The 16928-nt window shown below is 36.5% G+C and overlaps 1 protein-coding gene across 9 annotated transcripts in view; it reads left to right on the top strand.

Annotated features, from left to right (window-relative positions):
• The window catches only part of LOC136852003 (cytospin-A-like), a 639159-nt gene extending 624752 nt beyond the window's left edge, over nucleotides 1–14407 (top strand). For all 9 annotated transcript variants that reach the window (XM_067126446.1, XM_067126444.1, XM_067126447.1 and 6 more), the window contains 7 exons: nucleotides 757–1026; nucleotides 1208–1370; nucleotides 1615–1803; nucleotides 4930–5066; nucleotides 10316–10639; nucleotides 10814–11101; nucleotides 13148–14407. In XM_067126446.1, the coding sequence (XP_066982547.1) occupies nucleotides 757–1026; nucleotides 1208–1370; nucleotides 1615–1803; nucleotides 4930–5066; nucleotides 10316–10639; nucleotides 10814–11101; nucleotides 13148–13237 (1461 nt within the window). In that variant the 3' untranslated portion in view covers nucleotides 13238–14407. The remainder of the gene's footprint in view (nucleotides 1–756; nucleotides 1027–1207; nucleotides 1371–1614; nucleotides 1804–4929; nucleotides 5067–10315; nucleotides 10640–10813; nucleotides 11102–13147) is intronic.
• Nucleotides 14408–16928: the final 2521 nt, after the last annotated feature.

Below are 16928 nucleotides of genomic sequence, written 5' to 3'. Positions count from 1 at the left end.
GCAGATTTATTTGAAGTTTAACAAATTGGGTTGCATAGGATATGCAATACATTTTTGATGTAACTAAATTTTTTATTAAAAATGTGTTTTACAACAGTAAAAATTAAGATGTCTGATGTCTTATACAACTGAGAATTATCATACATTTTCCAGTACCAGATTAGTGAAATAGCAAATATATATAAATTAGTAATTATATTGATAATAAATCAATCTATTTATGTATAATATAGTAGTCTTCATTTTTAAGGACAGGCAATTATGAGTTGTTTTTGAAAAATATATTTTGTAGATTGCAAAAATACCATAAGATTACATAAAACTTCTGTGAGATGTTTAAATGTAAATTGCTAACTATGCTAATGTAAGCAATATAGGATTACGGTTTTTTATTTCGAGTTCTTTGGCCTTGTGAAAGCTACATTAGAATGGTATTTGGAAATGAAGGTTCATTAAACCACTGTGGATTTTTAAGAATGCTTCTCTGTTGTGAAATCCTCAGCATTGTGTGCTTGCATTGAATATCTTGATGCTAAACTTGTGAGAACTGCCTTTATTTCACAGGTAGTTTATCCTTATAACAAAATAGGAATGCTTGTATGTATGTAAAACATGTCTTTGGCTGCTTGCCATTTACTGAACATGAAAATTGATTTTCACCTTATCAGGACAGTAGTTGGCCCCAGTGCCTGGGCTTTGGTCTTACACACCATACATCCACCCATCCTAATTAATATGGCATGAAATTGTTTATAGGTATCCCGCAACAATGCAAAAAGTCAGCGGGAAGATGCTGACTGGAAGACATCTCAACTGGAAAAAGAAAGGCACCATCTTGAGGAGGAGATGGATATGTTGAGAAATACTGTTGAAGATCTGAAACTTGCCTGTCAGCATCATTTAGAAGACAAGAGGGATCTCAAAGCCAATTTGTCTGAAGCCCAAAAGAAACTTAACGAGACATTGGATAAACTTGGTGAGAAAGATCGTGCTTTCAGTGAAGAGAGGTCACAATTTAATAAACAGGTGAGTAAATTCAGCATTATTCACTGCTAAATTTATTTTATGGCACTCAAGCTTGAAACGGTTACGTTAATTTGTGCTGTCCAGTATTCGTGAACTATCCCTTCTGAATAATACACATGAAAAAAGATAATGAAGTTTATTCACTAATATAGTTAGGATGATAATCCCTATTAATTTTCAGGTTGAAGAATGGGAGCAGTTCCAAAGTGACTTGCTTATGACTGTTAGAGTAGCAAATGATTTCAAAACTGAAGCTCAGCATGATCTCGAACGACTTACTCAGGAAAACACCATGTTACGAGAGCGACTTAAACAACTAGGGCAAGATCTTGAGAAGGCTAAAGGTGAGTGGGATTGTAAGCCAGAAATTCCCAAGCCTTATATCCCTTGAAGCAGTTTCATTGAAGTTTTTGCAGAATTGTCATGGCTACAAACTGCATTGCTTGGCTATTGCCTCAATAGAATGTTAAGCTTACTTTCTCAGTGAATTGGGCTTTAGTGTGATTGTTATAGTTCACTGGTCTGCCGGAGTAAACCATTCCATATTTCAGACATACTGTAAAGCAATTTACTGGTATTTGTACACAGCTGTGAAAGTATGCAGTCCAGTGACTAATAGCAGTAACAGCAGCCTGAGCAATGGTAGCAGCTCCAGCGAACGCCGAACTATACGCTCAGTGCCCACATCCCTACCTAATGGTGAACCTTCTATCCTTGCTGATCGCCGCAACCCAAGACCAGTTACACGAGGAGATTCAAGAGTAAAGTCCCTTATTGGTGAGATTTCATGGAAGCTTCTGCATTTTTCCTGTATCTTACAGCTATGAGTGACAAGTGCAAGTTTTAAAAATTAAAATTTAGGCTTTGAAATCAGTAGCTTAAGATGACATGTTAACGCAAGATTTTTTGTCATCCCTTAAAATTTGGTAGAATTTTATCAAAAATTGTTAACATAGTACTTATAAAATTGTCAGTATTGCTTTTGTACCATCCTCACAACTGAGAAAGTTACTAAGGGTAAATTTGGTGTCTCCATAATGTACTTTATTTTAGTCTTAGTCCCTTATAGTTGTTATAGAATGCAGTACTATAGAATTGTAGCTATTTCAAAGAAAACCAATTGAATTAAGGTTGATTTTGAATTGAAGGAATGTTGACATTATTATATATTTTTTTTTTATTGAATGCTAAGCAAGTACAGTTAAACTTTCATTAAGAATTATTTTTTCTACTTCACAGGATTGGATAGATACTATTACTATTGTTATTTTTATTTTATATTCGACTTTAATTGGTATAATAAGCCCACAGTAATTTTCAAGCACAAGTAGGGCTTTATTTTTTTAATTTTTCTTGATTTATAGGTGAAAAATGGAGGCAGGTAAAGGTAAATAAGTTGTCCAGCAAGGTGGGCAACAACCAAGATAACTAAATTATTTGGCAGAGAGCAGTACAGCCTGCGGACACTGTGGAAACAGTCTCCCATTTATTTACTTCACACTTTTGGATCCACAAACTCCCAAAGAAAAAGGATTGTTTTTCCTTGCCTTTGTAAATCTGAATTGTTGAAAGCTGTGCCATTTTATCTCATCCTAAGACTCTTCACACATTTTGGTCCTGTTATGTTAAAAACAAACAAATAATTTCAAATAATTAATCAGTTTCTAGAGGAAGTTTTCTCTAGAATTTGTAGACTTTTCAGTGTTTTCATTTAAACTATCATCATTATCAGGGATGCTGGTTTTCATTATTTGAATGAACAGACTCGAAGGCTGGCTCTCTAATTATTCTGTTCTCGGATATTCACTTTGTCTTTCTTGTATTTGTAAATGGCTGTTGTGTTCTAAAGTCAGACAACAAAGTTGAAAGGCCCCTATATAGCGTAGATAAAAGCCAAATGTAAAATGCTTTAAATTTAACAAATTACCTGCATCTCACACAGATTAACCTTGACATGGCTGTACAAAGCAACTGATGTCTATTCTAGAGTATGGATGTCAAATTTACAGTTCAGCCTTGGATACAGGTTTGAAAAGCTTAGGTCTTATTCATAATAAGGAACTTGGAATAAGCAGTGAAAAATTAGAACCAGATGATTCACTGACCAAAAAAAAAAATATTTTTTTGATGAATGATCAACAAACGCTCACCACCTTTCCACCTTAAAGTAAATAAACTTGTTTCAGTCACTAATATCAACATAAAATTTACCCCCATAATAGAACTACTTTCTTCTTGGACTATGCAGAGGATACAGGCTTATGCACACATGAAATATTTCTCTGAAAACTATGCCTATACATAGAAAATCATAAACAACATGCAGTAGAATATACACTGATGGGTCAAAATTTTTTATCAGGTGTGGTATTTGCAGACTGTATCATTAGGCAAATGCTTCTATTTTTACAGCAGAATTATGTGTCATAAGATATGCCATTAAAATGACTGAAGATGCATCATCACAGAAATATATAGTTTTTTTTTAGCAACTTGAAACAGCTATAGGAAACCCTTCAAAATTATAATAGAAAAATACCTTAAACAATATACATGTACAGTATTGGATTCCTGCCTTTGCATTTGTAGGCATTAAAGGAAATGAAGCTGATAAAGTGGCCAACGCTGCAACTACTATGACAAGATCACAGCTATTGTATATGCTGTATTCCTATAGTGATTATATAACACCTCTCAAACCCATTATAAACGGCATAATATATGGAACAGTGAACATGATAGTAACAAATTAAAACAAATCAGACCTATGTTGGAATATGGAATTTCATTATATCAAAAGGGTAGACACAAGTAGTTTTGACTTCTCAGATTAGTCACTCTCAATAGACCCATGGATATTTGATCCAGTCCCCCATATATGTACAGGCTGTCTGTAGAGTAACAGTACGAGTTCAAGATTTTTTGTGTGAATGTCTACAATATAATGGACATTGAATGGCAAGTTTTGAAAAATATAAGAAATTTTATCAACTTTCTTCCATTTTGAGTTAATCAAATCTTAAAATTTTTGAGTTGCATTTTAAAAAATAGAATCTGAATTTTATCATTATTAATAAAGACAGATCTTAGGGCCAGCCCTGCAAGAGTTAAATAAATCAGCTCAGTGATCAGGCTAAACTATTCATTCTGAAGCATCAAGAGAAATGTTCTGACAATATTACAATCTGGATTTGTTCTAAATATGTTGTCTTGTCAAGATGTCTGGCCCTTCTTCCCAGGGTAGAACTTTTTAAAAATATCCCAGGAACTTTTTTTGTACCAAGTACCCCATTGCTGGCAGTCTTGATTGTGTTTGCTAGGCATAGATCCTGTTTGTATAGTTCAAAAGATCAGTTGGGTTTTGTCTGCAAAATTTTTATTTATAATATTTGTATTTGTTGGTTTCTCTCACTCGCTATCGAGGAACTCGTCCCTTATCATTCTGTATCACTTTTTTGACCATCTGCTCTTAGACTCACCATGTCCTCCTCAAGGCTTTATTCTCAGATAAAATATTTTAGATAGTTTCATTGTCTTACTGACTCATGTAGTACTACTGATTGTACTAGAATAAAGTACAGTACAGTATACTGAAATAAAGGAGTATCTAAACACTAATCAGCCTCACCATGCTAGGGTGAACCTATCTGTTATATATTTCTATCAGTAATTTTTCTTTTTCTTGGATGGTGGAGCCATGACAAGGTTCATCTCCTCAGTGTTTAAAAAAATTAATAAACTGCAACACATCTCAAGACCTTATGGACATGAAAATTCAGACAACCATCCACAGTTTTTTGCAGGAGAACCTTTTGGTTCATTAAGAAAAGATATTTGACTCGCTCACTGGTCTGTTTGAGTCACATTACAGAAAAATTAAAAAAAAAATTTTTTCCTTTTCAGAGTCCATAGAATGTGTAACAAGACAGACTCGTGCAAACTCAAGAAGTTCATCAGCATCAAGTTTGTGCAGTACCAGTAGTGAAAGCAACACTTCGAATAGCAAGTCAGCCCCCTTACTAAAAAGAGCAGATACAGAGGTAAGGAAATGTTACGAGTGTTTAGGGTTCCTAGTTTAATTGTCAGATAGGATTTTAACTTTCACCATTTCTTGTTTTAGCAGTCCCTTACAGTATATCTGTGCTTGTACCTATGACGTTAAGCTACCCAATAAATTACAAGGAATAGAAACTAAAGCAGTGCATTCTGCTTATAATTACATGTGAAGTCCTGTTTTAATTTTGTAAGTATGAGCAATTTTTATAAGTACAGGAGAATCCCGGACCTCGACGCTAATCCCAGAAGAAGCGTTGAGATGCAATTCAGTCGAAATCCAAATACATTTTTTCCTTAAGAAATAACTGAAAATGGGTTAATCCATTCTCGACCACCAGTTATTACACTAATCTTGCCTTTTTATACAAAGCATTACACATAAATTATAATTAAATAAGTCCAGAGTTAATTATTATACTATATTAGATGCACTCTCTTTATTTTTAAATGTAGCAAACCCCTGTATTCGTGAGCGATGTACCACACACACACACACCCCGCGAATAGCTAAAATCTGTGAATGCTTAAAACCCTTCTTAAAACACTTGGCTCTCTTCAGTCTGTTCCACCTTTGCTTAGGGTTCAAGATGAGCCAACGTTGCTCCCTTTTTAGTGACAGTTAGTGTCTCGGAGTCCTGTCCTTTGCAGACAGGGACTTTTGTGTCCTGAATTTATGAGCTTGTTAAAGGAATCTCCCTATTCTGGCATTTTTCTTCATCCTCCAAGAAGTCTCTCGGGAGTTGGAAGTTTGACTTTTGTTGAAAAGGGAGCAAGACAAGTGTCTTTGGACTTAGCTCCCTCTGGTGCTTCGACGGAACAAACCTCCTTGTCAGAGATCTTGTAGAGATTTTGAAGTAAAAGGTTTTTTCTTGACTAGCAGCATGAGCACAGGCTAAGAAGATAGAGGACTCCCATGTGTTTACTGAGAGGCATGAACACGGATTGTCTCTTAGTCCTGTCTGGTACGGACAAGGACAGTTGAGGTGGGTTTTAGAGCTTTCCACTCCTTTCTCTGGAATTTCAAGAAGAGAGAACTCTGGTGCTCCTTTTGTACTGTGAGAGTAATACAGTCACAATCAAGCCTGTTATTTTTGCCTACAGACCTACATCACCCCTTCCTCAGAACACAGTTTCTGTTGCAAGAGTCAGCTTCTTGGATGTCAGTCTCAACTCTCGGAATTATCAGGCTTTCCGTCTGCCTAGAGAATCTCTGCTTGTTTCAGGCGGTCCGTAAATATTGCCCCTTTTTTCTTCTTTCTTGGAACATTATTAGACGAGTCTACTGTTCTGGGGACTTGTCGTCCACCAAGGTTAGTCAAGTTAGACAATCTTCATATGAGTTGGACCTGAAAAGGTGGCTGTACATACATAGATGAAGTAAGGAACTCCCTTCTTCCTCCAAGCCCGGACCTAGTCTTCTGCATTACACCTTGGACCTTTGTCGAGGAACCCATGGGTTAACTGGAAACTTTCCAGGTTGTGCTTCCCGGATGATGGATGCTTCTCACTTGTGTTAGAGAGCTGTAAGCATTTCCCCTGGGAGCGTCAGTGCTTCTTGACCTTAGTTTACACCCGGACTGCGGTAGTTCTCTCTAGGCAAGATTTCATTCCTAGCGTATATGTAGAGGAGAAAGGCTCGTTTTCTCTCCAAGCAAGAGAACCTCTACCGTTAATAGATCGGATTCAATTTCATTCAAGTCGTCTAAAGTTCTTGTAGATGAACTGACAGCAGGTACTTCCTTACATCCCTTGGTCTGGCGGGAACTGTGAAGTCCATGGGCAGACTGTCTATGCTCCTATTTGCCATCTCATTCAGAAATCACCAGTACAAGGTTTTTCTGCTAGTCTTATTGCTTAAACTAGTGTAGTTGCAGAGGTCATTCTTCTAGCCCATCTGCCAGTCTAAGTGGGCAGTCTCTACCCCTCTTCCTGGAGACATCTAAGGCCCATTTTTGGATACCCCTTCTGTACCTGCAGAGATCTACATGTTGCGTACTCGATCAGTAAAGGGTATTGATCTAGCTTTACTTTTAAGTGTTTAAACACAGGCCCAGCTTTTGACAACCTTATCTGGTCTTTGATGCGTCCAAGCGATGAAGGAATCCAGTCTTCTGGAACCTGGATGTATTCTGAATGACTATTGAGTCCCTTGTTTGATCCCTGCGTTCCTCTTCTCGGCAACCTTACTCGGAAGATACCTTCCGAGTGACCTCTGGCTTCGACTAGGACGCACTGGTGAGATCCAAGTAATCGTTTAGAGGAGGTATTTTCACAGGGAGATGCTTTTTTCCTCATTTACCCTGGGATTTTTAGCCATAACGAGGATCTATTCAAGCTCTAGATCCATCCCTTCTCCTTTAGGAAGTCAGTGACCATCATTGACTGAAGAAGAGAGAACCTTCTGTCCAGCTACAGCTTTCGGGTTTTCACATGAACGGAATCGGATTAAGACCACATCCTGAAAGGGCTTATTTTTGAATGCTTAAGGAAACATTTTGCCCTTTAAATGAAAGTCAAGGACATCAGAGCAGCCTCAGGCTCATTTGTCCTTTACTTCTATTCTACTTACTCTTACTGGAATTATATTCGTCCTCCATGTCTCTACTTCCATTCCACTGGAAATATAGCTGTCCTCCTCGTCGCATTTTCTTTTCAAGTGATCCCAATCGTCTAGCTCACAAACTGGGCGACAGCTATAGTCTTGCATCAGCTGCTGTCTGGCACCAGCTATGAAGCCTCCAAACCCACGAGCTTCTGGCTCGCCTGGAGCCAGTTCTTTCTCCGGGCACCCGCTAGCTCCCACGGTAACCAGCTACAGCCTGACACTAGATCATTCTCCCAGCGCTCAAGCCCTCTCCAGCTCTGTGGAAGAATAGGGAGGTCTCTGTCCTTTTGGAGTTTTTCAGAGGACCATCCTCTACATATGGTGATATGGCAAGATCCGTTTCATTCACTGACTAGAACGTATTGCCCTCATGGTCTTCTAACTTGGGACACACTCAGAATTAAGAGAGCAGTTTGCCTTCATTTAAGTAAAGCTAAAGACGTCCTGGTACCCTCTACTTCTTTAGCTTGCATACATTTTATGCCTTGTATGTCCATTCTGCCTTCGGACTACTGGGAATGTAATCATTCTTCTTTTCTCACTATTTTTAATGGAAGTTAAACAGCATTGAATCTTTCAGTGCCTTGAGACCATTTCTAGTGACGCATGGTATCATGGAAGGACGCATAGGATTGTTTTTTTCTACTGTCTCTTCACCATGTAATAAGGTGTCGAGCTTTTTGTGGAGCCAAGGGTTTACATTGTACCTGAAGCACCCACCGCTCTCAGTGGATGGGTTGTGGTTTTATCTCAGTGTAGGTGACAATGTTGTCTGGTTTTTATTTTGGTGCTACGCCTGGGTCACGGGCGAGCACCTGTCATGCTTTACTAGCCATTGGAGTACTTCCTTTGCAGCAAAGTTCCCAGGAAGTAGGAGGTGACCACCACCACGCCACTAGGAGTTAAGATGAGCACCTACCAGAGACAGTATCCCAGCAGCTCTCTTAGCTGATAGGTAATGACAAGCATAGGTTTTCATTGTTAGCAGTTTTTTCTATTTTCAATTTCATTACATAATATTTTTGGAGTAGAATATGTCCATGTATCCCACCTCCTGTCAATGTGGGAATCAGCTGTGTAATTACTTGGTAAGTTACTTATATAAAAATGGCATTTTTATAATAAAGTTCTATATATATACTCACCAAGTAATTACATGATTGGAGCCCACCCTCCTCCCCTCTGATGGACATAAGGCGTGAACAGATTGAGGTTACCTGCTAAAGCCATTCCTAATATTCCCGCTAGTGGGCGGAACTGGTCACCTACACAGACATGCAAAGTGTTACCCGTGAAATTTTGAATTCAAGCTGCCTTGTAAAGTGAACTAATAGATATGTAATTACTTGGTAAATATATGTAAAATTTTATTTTATTATAAAAATGTCATGTATTGGTATTAATTGCTTACCCAATCGCAAAATTGAATTATAGTAACGAGCACTACTTAGGTAACCGAGTATTTTAATAGCTTTATCACAAAAAGTGCATTTAGTCATGAAAATATGAAAATACAGTAATTAGTGAATATTTCTCAGTGAAAAATACCGCAAATAGGCGAATTTTCCACACATAATGTGTATATATGTTCCACAGAGAAATGCACGAATTGTGAAAATGCGAATACGTGGGGTTTACTGTATCGAAAAAAGTGCCCTACGTCCAATGTGGCCGTACAGGGGCATTACCAATGGGAGACCAAGTGCTGTAGGCTAGGCTAGGTACTGTAATGTACTGGGTAGGCACAAAATTTGTTGCTAATAATAAAAAATTTAAAAACAAGCATAATTATTACAGTAAACTAATAAAATATTGAAAACAAGCCAAATTATGTCTTATCACAAACTTATGAAAAATTGCTTACTTTATGTCAGCAGTTTCCCTTTCAGCCATTGCCAGGAGTGGATGTAAATAGAGTAAACTGGAATACTGTACTGTACGTATAATACTCTCACAATACCGTATTGTATTTCATGGGACCCATGTTTTTATCAAAATACGATACAAAAAACCACAAAAACTAAGGAAGTAGATCAAAATACTCGAAGCACAGCTGAGCAGGGAGTAAACGGTGCCTGGGAACAATGCCAACTAGTGCCGACTGACTGAAACATGAAACACTTTGTTTACAAAAATCATATGGTTTATCGGGTCAGATTCTGGTTTTTTTGTTCTAGTTCTGATGCAAAATTTACATGACATTTTGCATCGTAGTCCAATTATGTCAAGTTCTGATATGGTCAAGGACCGGGGTTCTACTGTATGCACAATCTCCTCAAACCTATATTGGATAGTTCAAATTGAAACCTTGTTTAAATGGAACATTTGTAGTTTGGCCAAGTTGACATTAGGCCTGCATGGTTAGCACTTGTAGGAGGAAAGTTTTTTATTACATTGATGCCCTACCTTTAATTTTATACTAAAGTACACATACTTTATACAATACAGTAACTGAGGTGTATGGCATTGCAAAGTTAACATTGCATACACAAAATATTTAGTAATTTTTTTGTCTGTTTTAAGTTTAGGTAATGTTATAAGAGATCATATTGGCATTCTTATATGTTTAAACTGAACCTTTATGTATTTTAATAATTGGTTAACCATGATGAAACATTCCATTTGCAGAGTGTCATTCGGGGAAATTCATCTTCACCATTGAAAGATGCAGGAAATACTCTAGGTTCTTCAACTGCTTCATCACCTTTAAGAGCTCTTCAGCGCAACTCATTCACAGAGGGTTTAACCCAAACATCCTTTCCCCAATCAGCTTTTTCCAAAACTTCTGGTAATTCCAATCTTTCCGAAAACCTTAAAATGTCACAGTTATCAGATAAAATATCAGGAAAGATTACGGGCCTCGGAACAGTCGAGAATAGCGTCTCAAAACCACCGCTTTCTATTTTGAGTAACAAATTGGACCACTCTGTCAGAAGAAATAGCTATGGCCAAGTAAGGATCATTGTTTAGTTACCTTATTAGATAAGTACTAATCATGCAATTCAAGTGTTGAGGTATGATGGCTCATTATCCAGTAGCTAATTATAAGAGGGTAATGATTGTCTTTTTATAAAAACTTGTTCCTGTAAGATACAAGTGGTGTTAATGGTTTTTCTTTGTCAACAGATAAGTGCTGTAGTGGATAAGAAGGATCCCTTAGCCTCTTTAGCACAAGGTGGCGGCTCAAAAAGAAATGCTTTACTGAAATGGTGCCAGAACAAAACAATAGGTTATACGAATGTTGACATAACCAATTTCAGTTCAAGTTGGAATGACGGCTTGGCTCTTTGTGCTATCCTTGACACGTACCTTCCAGAAAAGATCTGCTACAAAACACTCTCCCCCATAAACAAGAGAGAGAACTTTGAAGTTGCTATTTCAGCTGCAGAGTCTGTTGGCATTCCTAATTCACTGGTAGGTGTCTGAAAATTACTAACTAGTTTACTCAAATAATGTACATAGAATTCATTTTACTGATATGCTTGTATGGTTGTAAATGCAGTAGTTTTTTCTTCAGAGGATTATATTAGAATAACCTCGCACCCTGTTTTAATTAATTTTTTTGTTTTAATTAGTTTTTTTAGTGTTAAAATATCATTGCTACATAGTGTGTGCCTTGTGCACAGTTTAGGTGTTTTGTGCATTTTATGGTCACACTCCAAATTGTTACTAAATTTGCTTTTGTCAGTTTCATGAAAGAATGTCATTAATGGTATTTTCTCTACAGTATTCTGTTTTGATGGTGATAGCCTTCAGCAGTTGTAATGCATGTATAGTGTGCATTGTGTTGTAATTACTGCTTGCATTTTTTGTGGTTTGAGTACTGTGGTTCCCAAGAAATGAAAGCTTGGTTGCTGGTGAAATACATTGGTTTGAGTCATTGCTCACAAATTTGTAAAACAAAAATTTATGCAGTCCAGAACACTAGTTTACACCAGATTTCTTTAGAGGAGAGTGAAATTTAGATTTTTGAATGCCTATATATTCTTGTATTTTCTGAAGCCCTCTTTTTATGACTTAGCATGTGTTAGTAATCGGTTTCACAATGATTATTTGGTCTTCATATCTGTTAGGATATAAATAGTGAAAGTTCCATGACAGTAATAGTGGCATGGCATTCATTTTGTGCATTTCTAAACTGAAAATATTTTTATTTAAAAATTGCATCAAATAAGTAGATTCTTGGAGTACACTTAAATCTCAGAGATGAGGATATTCCTTGCAAATTTACATTACTGGGCAGTGAGACAGTTGTGCATGCAGGGAACAGTGTTATTAATTGTTGGCATTTTCACAAAAAGATATGTTGGTATATGAAGTGCTTTAGGCTATCAGACCAAGAAGATCCTGCTTGATTTCAGCTTTCTATATACCAGCTTTGACCAGTTTAGCTAAAAAAAAATTTCCCCAAAAGCTTACAAATAATCCCAGAATATAGTATTTTTTATGGTTAAGAAAGCATGCCGATGGATTTTATAAATGTTTAATGGATTTTATAAATGTTTAAAAAAAGCATGCCGATGGATTTTATAAATGTTTGCATACTGAACTTTTTTTAAAAGACAGTGTGTACCACCTATAGTTTATGTCACCTGCCTCTTTTGTTTGTGTTAGTTTATAATCTGGATGTGTGGATGCGAGGCAGGAATTTGTGTGATGGGGTTGTGTGAAAATAAAATATTTTTGCAGTTGATTGTAGTTGACTCACTGGTGATTAATTTTCATGAGCCCAATCATCAGCCAACATTGGTATTGAGTTCTGGTAGTGAAGCAAGGAAATTTTGTCAAGAGACTACTTTTTACTCATGAAATTTGTCAAGTTGTATAGGACTGCAAGTTTTTCTATAAAAATTTTAAAAAGCCCTTCAAGCCTGTTCTATGAGAGTCGAGAATTTTAACTTGGTGCTCCGGTTAAGCTACCTGAAAGTAGTAATGGCCCCATTCCCTGAATGTTGAACACTATCAAATTAAACATGAACATTTTGTTGTTGCTTTTTTTTTTTTTTTATAAATACAGTAATAAAAACCATTCAGACCTGCCTCGTTTATTAGGTGTTGGTTTCATTGTTGCAGTTCAGGCCATATTGTTACACGAGTCAGCAATTGAAATTTCCTTATGTAAAAGTTTGTTTCACTATTGACTAGTTAATGCAAGCTTTTAATTTCTGGGTGCTAATTGAAATAACGGCAGAATACCTCAACCACAAACTTTTGAATCTTTTTTTCTTTATAGTTGCTGTATTATTTGAATGTTTCATTTATTATTGTTAAAGATACAAATTCAGGTAATCATGAAACAGTAAAATTCACCACAAAAACTTTAGTACAAAAATTACTAGCTTAGGACAGCTTTTTACATATACAAATAAAGTAACCATACTACAATTTAGTTTGATGGTAACATGCAAAAGTTAGGGGCATTAGTGAAGACAGCTTATAACGCATTTTTTTCCTTTCCAGGATGTTAGTGATATGATTACTTCTGAACGTCCAAACTGGCAGACAGTCTATAACTATGTTACTTCCATTTACTGTCATTTTGAAACTTGAATAAACGTTTTTCATCTACATGATTTACTTACTCGAACAGAACATGCTGGTTATTATATTGTAAAGACATGACACTAGCTAGTATGTATTTTTGTAAGCTATGTACATTCAGATTCTATTTTTATGCATACATAACTTTCATGCTTTAGTAGTACAAGTGCCTTTGATATGTGCTTGTTTTTCATGTACTGTACATATGTTCATTACCATTTTTTCATTTCCATGGCACTGCAAAATGTATTATTGCTACTGTTGGATGTCAAGAGTGTATGCTATTAATTAATAAACAAGTAATCTAGTCTAAATCTGTCTCTGGAGAAAAAAGAAATATTGTATTTTGTATTTGGCTGTGGTTGGAAGTTGATCAGTAGAAGGATAAAATGTTGCTGCTTTGGTAATATTTGTACAAATGCTATTTGCTTCATTGTCAGTTAAAATTAGTCAAGCTTTTGAAATGTGGTTTAATTGGAGATTGTATCTCATTTCTGCATTGTGGATTGCAGAAACGAACACAAAACTGTGATATGATTATTTATTTCCCTTCTCTCTTATGTCTGTACTCATTGACTTGAAAGATGTAGACTCGAGCTCTAGTTAGTCTAGTGCTAACTGAGTTTTGAGGATTACAAACATTGGACAAAAAACTGCATTCTTAAAAAAAGCAGTTTATAGTAATTTGGCAAGGCAGTGAATGAATCCTTTGCCATGCAAAGGTAGAGGACATTAAACTGTGTTGTCAAATTGTTTTTAAAAAAGTTTTCATTACAGTAATAGTTGTGCCTTATAAAAATATATACATGTATGTATGTATGCATATATACTTTATCTGTGACATTGCAGGCTTCATTATGTTTATAGAAATTTTGTTATAGTTGGTTAGTATGTGAACCACCTTTATACATAAACTATTTTTGGCACTTAACTGCTTCTTAGCTTTACAACAAAAGTTATTTACATTGAATTCAGAATGCCAATATCCATTAAAGCGTATACACAACATTATTAGTGTACAAAGATTCAACCGTTTCCATAAGTATATGGTATAATGGTCTGTACATAAGCTTGTACATAATTAGTGTTTAGGATAAGGGGTTGTCAAATGCAGTGAGTGTATGTTGTAAGTTCCTATTGTATACATGAAAGCAGTATTAATATAAATTGTAAAGCTTCTGTGTTTATTTATTACTGTGACCTTTAAACATTGAGCAAATTTAGTTTGTTAGCACTGAGCAACTACTCACGCAGTTCATGTGTATAGGTTCAGGATAGGAAGGTGCTTGCCATACTTAACTTAAAGTGAGGTTACTGTATATTTTTATCATTCATGGGGGGGCGCTGACGCCATAAGGCCCCGTTATACAGTAAATGACAGTTTCTACCTTATGATAGAAGGGATATGTGTGCTTCAAATATTTACCACTTATTCTACAACTATAATGAAAATTCTCTTGGGGAAATTTAGAAATTCGACCTATTAAGTTCATTTGTTTTGCTGTTGAAAGAAAAAATTGTGACCACTTTCAAAAATATGCAAAATTAAAAATTGCACAGAAGTGATTTTCCCAATGACAAAATATACTTGTAAAAGTTTAATTGTATTTGGTACAGTGAGAAATAAGCATTTAGTTTTGAAAAAAGCAAGTTTTGAGACAACAAAAAATGTTTGGACTTCAAAAATCCTGAGAAAATGTAGACATCTTAAGCAAGTTATCCCTAAATCACTATAACCCGTTTTCTCTGACAACCCGTACAGAGAAGGGGATATTTTAGTGGGTGACAATTATTTTTGAAATTTTTTTTTTTTCACTACATGCTTTTTTACAATTTGTCATTCACAGGGCTGTACAAGCAATCAACAAAATTGTCCATGAACCAATCTAAACATTTTTGTTAGCAATATCGTTTAAAAATATGTTTATTTATACATAAAACTGTATAACTCTATACTTGATCCTAAGCATTTTTTTTTAGCAATGTTTCTAGATATTTTTATTTACACAAAACAGTCCAAAGCAGTTATAACTTGATCGTATCCTGATTTATTAATACACACATTTTTTACTTTTTTTTCAATTTGTGGTTCACATTGTTGCAAGCAATGAACAAAATTGTCAACAAACCAGCATAAAAAATTTTTTTTTATGCATTTTCACTTGAGGATATGTTTATTTAGACATGAAACCATTGAAAATGAACTAAAATTTTATAATTCCCCGAGTTAAGTATAGCTTAGTTTTACCAGACCACTGAGCTGCTTAACAGCTCTCCTAGGGCTGGCCCGAAGGATTAGACTTATTTTACGTGGCTAAGAACCAATTGGTTACTTAGCAACGGGACCTATAGCTTATTGTGGAATCCGAACCACATTACAGCGAGAAATGAATTTCTCTAATTCTTCACTAGCCGGCCGGAGACTCGAACTCGGGCCAAGCGAGTGCTAGTCCACAACTCTACCGACTCACCCAAGGAAGAAGTGTTAATTCCTAGAAATCTGGCTGTCAGCCACCCTAAAAATTTCTTCGCAACCTTAGTTTATGTTCACTAATCTTCATTCCATGAAATATTGCCATGTATCTCCCCCTTCCCCCTCTGATATATGAATTAGGAATTTTCAATCTAGTCCTAAAGTACCTGATAATACAGTGCTGTCTTTATATAGATGAAGCAAGATTTATGAAAAGTCTGTGCATACATATCCTTCAGGTCTGGAAAGCATGGACTGTACTTGCTTGGAACTACTGTAGAACTCTTCCAAAGCATTTTTAATTTGTTCATGTGGGAATACCAGCCCTTTGCCCTTCATATAAGGAAGTATTTTTCAGCACAAGTGGGGAATGGCCAAAGTCTTGGTAAATGTGGTGATGGGATGAGGGTTACCCAGGCTCTTCCCTGTGCACAGTGTGTCTTTGGCAGAGTGCCCTGGATTTCCTTGTTCCCTTGCCCTGTGCAATGTGTAATCATTTTGTGTCCTCTGGATCTGGTTTTCTCCTCTATGGAAAATAAAAACCAGTGCCATTGTGAGGGTCATGGTCAGCCTTGCAACCATTTCATGTTCCCCAATTTGGCAGACCCACCAACAGTTTGTACTACTTGTAGAGGAAGGGAGTGTACTCATGCCCTTCCTTGTGATGACTGTTTCGTTGACTTCACCATAATGAGTACAGTATAGCAAGAGGAAGCCTAGGAAGGGTTCACCTGCTTCCCTCAAGCATGTCTCCACTAGTGACAATTACAGAACCTTCTTGCCTCCAGCCACCATTCCACTCCCTCCACTCCTGGTTCCTCCTCTTCTGGGAATTGTAAGAAGCCAATTTTCAAACCTGCTGATCCCTCATCTAACAATGAGGAAGCCAAGGATCTATCATCTTTTGAATATCTGTAAAATGTGGCCTAACTTAAATAGTCCTTCACTTGTTGCTTTATTTGATTCCTTAGTGAGAGAGCACAGTGATCACTACAGGTCATCCCCCGGGCAATTGAAGTATCCCTGCAACTGAGCAAGTGGACATTGGGACTTAATTCCCTCTTCCTCAACTCAAGTTCTAGTGCCAAAGTCGTACATGGATGTGGATATGTCAGTGAAGAACAAACTTACTTCCTCTTCGTCGTCTTCCTCAGACCCTTCTCCCTTGCCTTAAGATAGGAAGAGGTCAAGGTGGACTTCTTCATATTGCTGCTACTCTCGTCAGCA

This window comes from Macrobrachium rosenbergii, chromosome 24 (genome assembly GCF_040412425.1).
Source record: "Macrobrachium rosenbergii isolate ZJJX-2024 chromosome 24, ASM4041242v1, whole genome shotgun sequence".
In the NCBI taxonomy this organism is placed as follows: domain Eukaryota; kingdom Metazoa; phylum Arthropoda; class Malacostraca; order Decapoda; family Palaemonidae; genus Macrobrachium; species Macrobrachium rosenbergii.
This window is presented reverse-complemented; position numbering and strand designations above follow the sequence as displayed.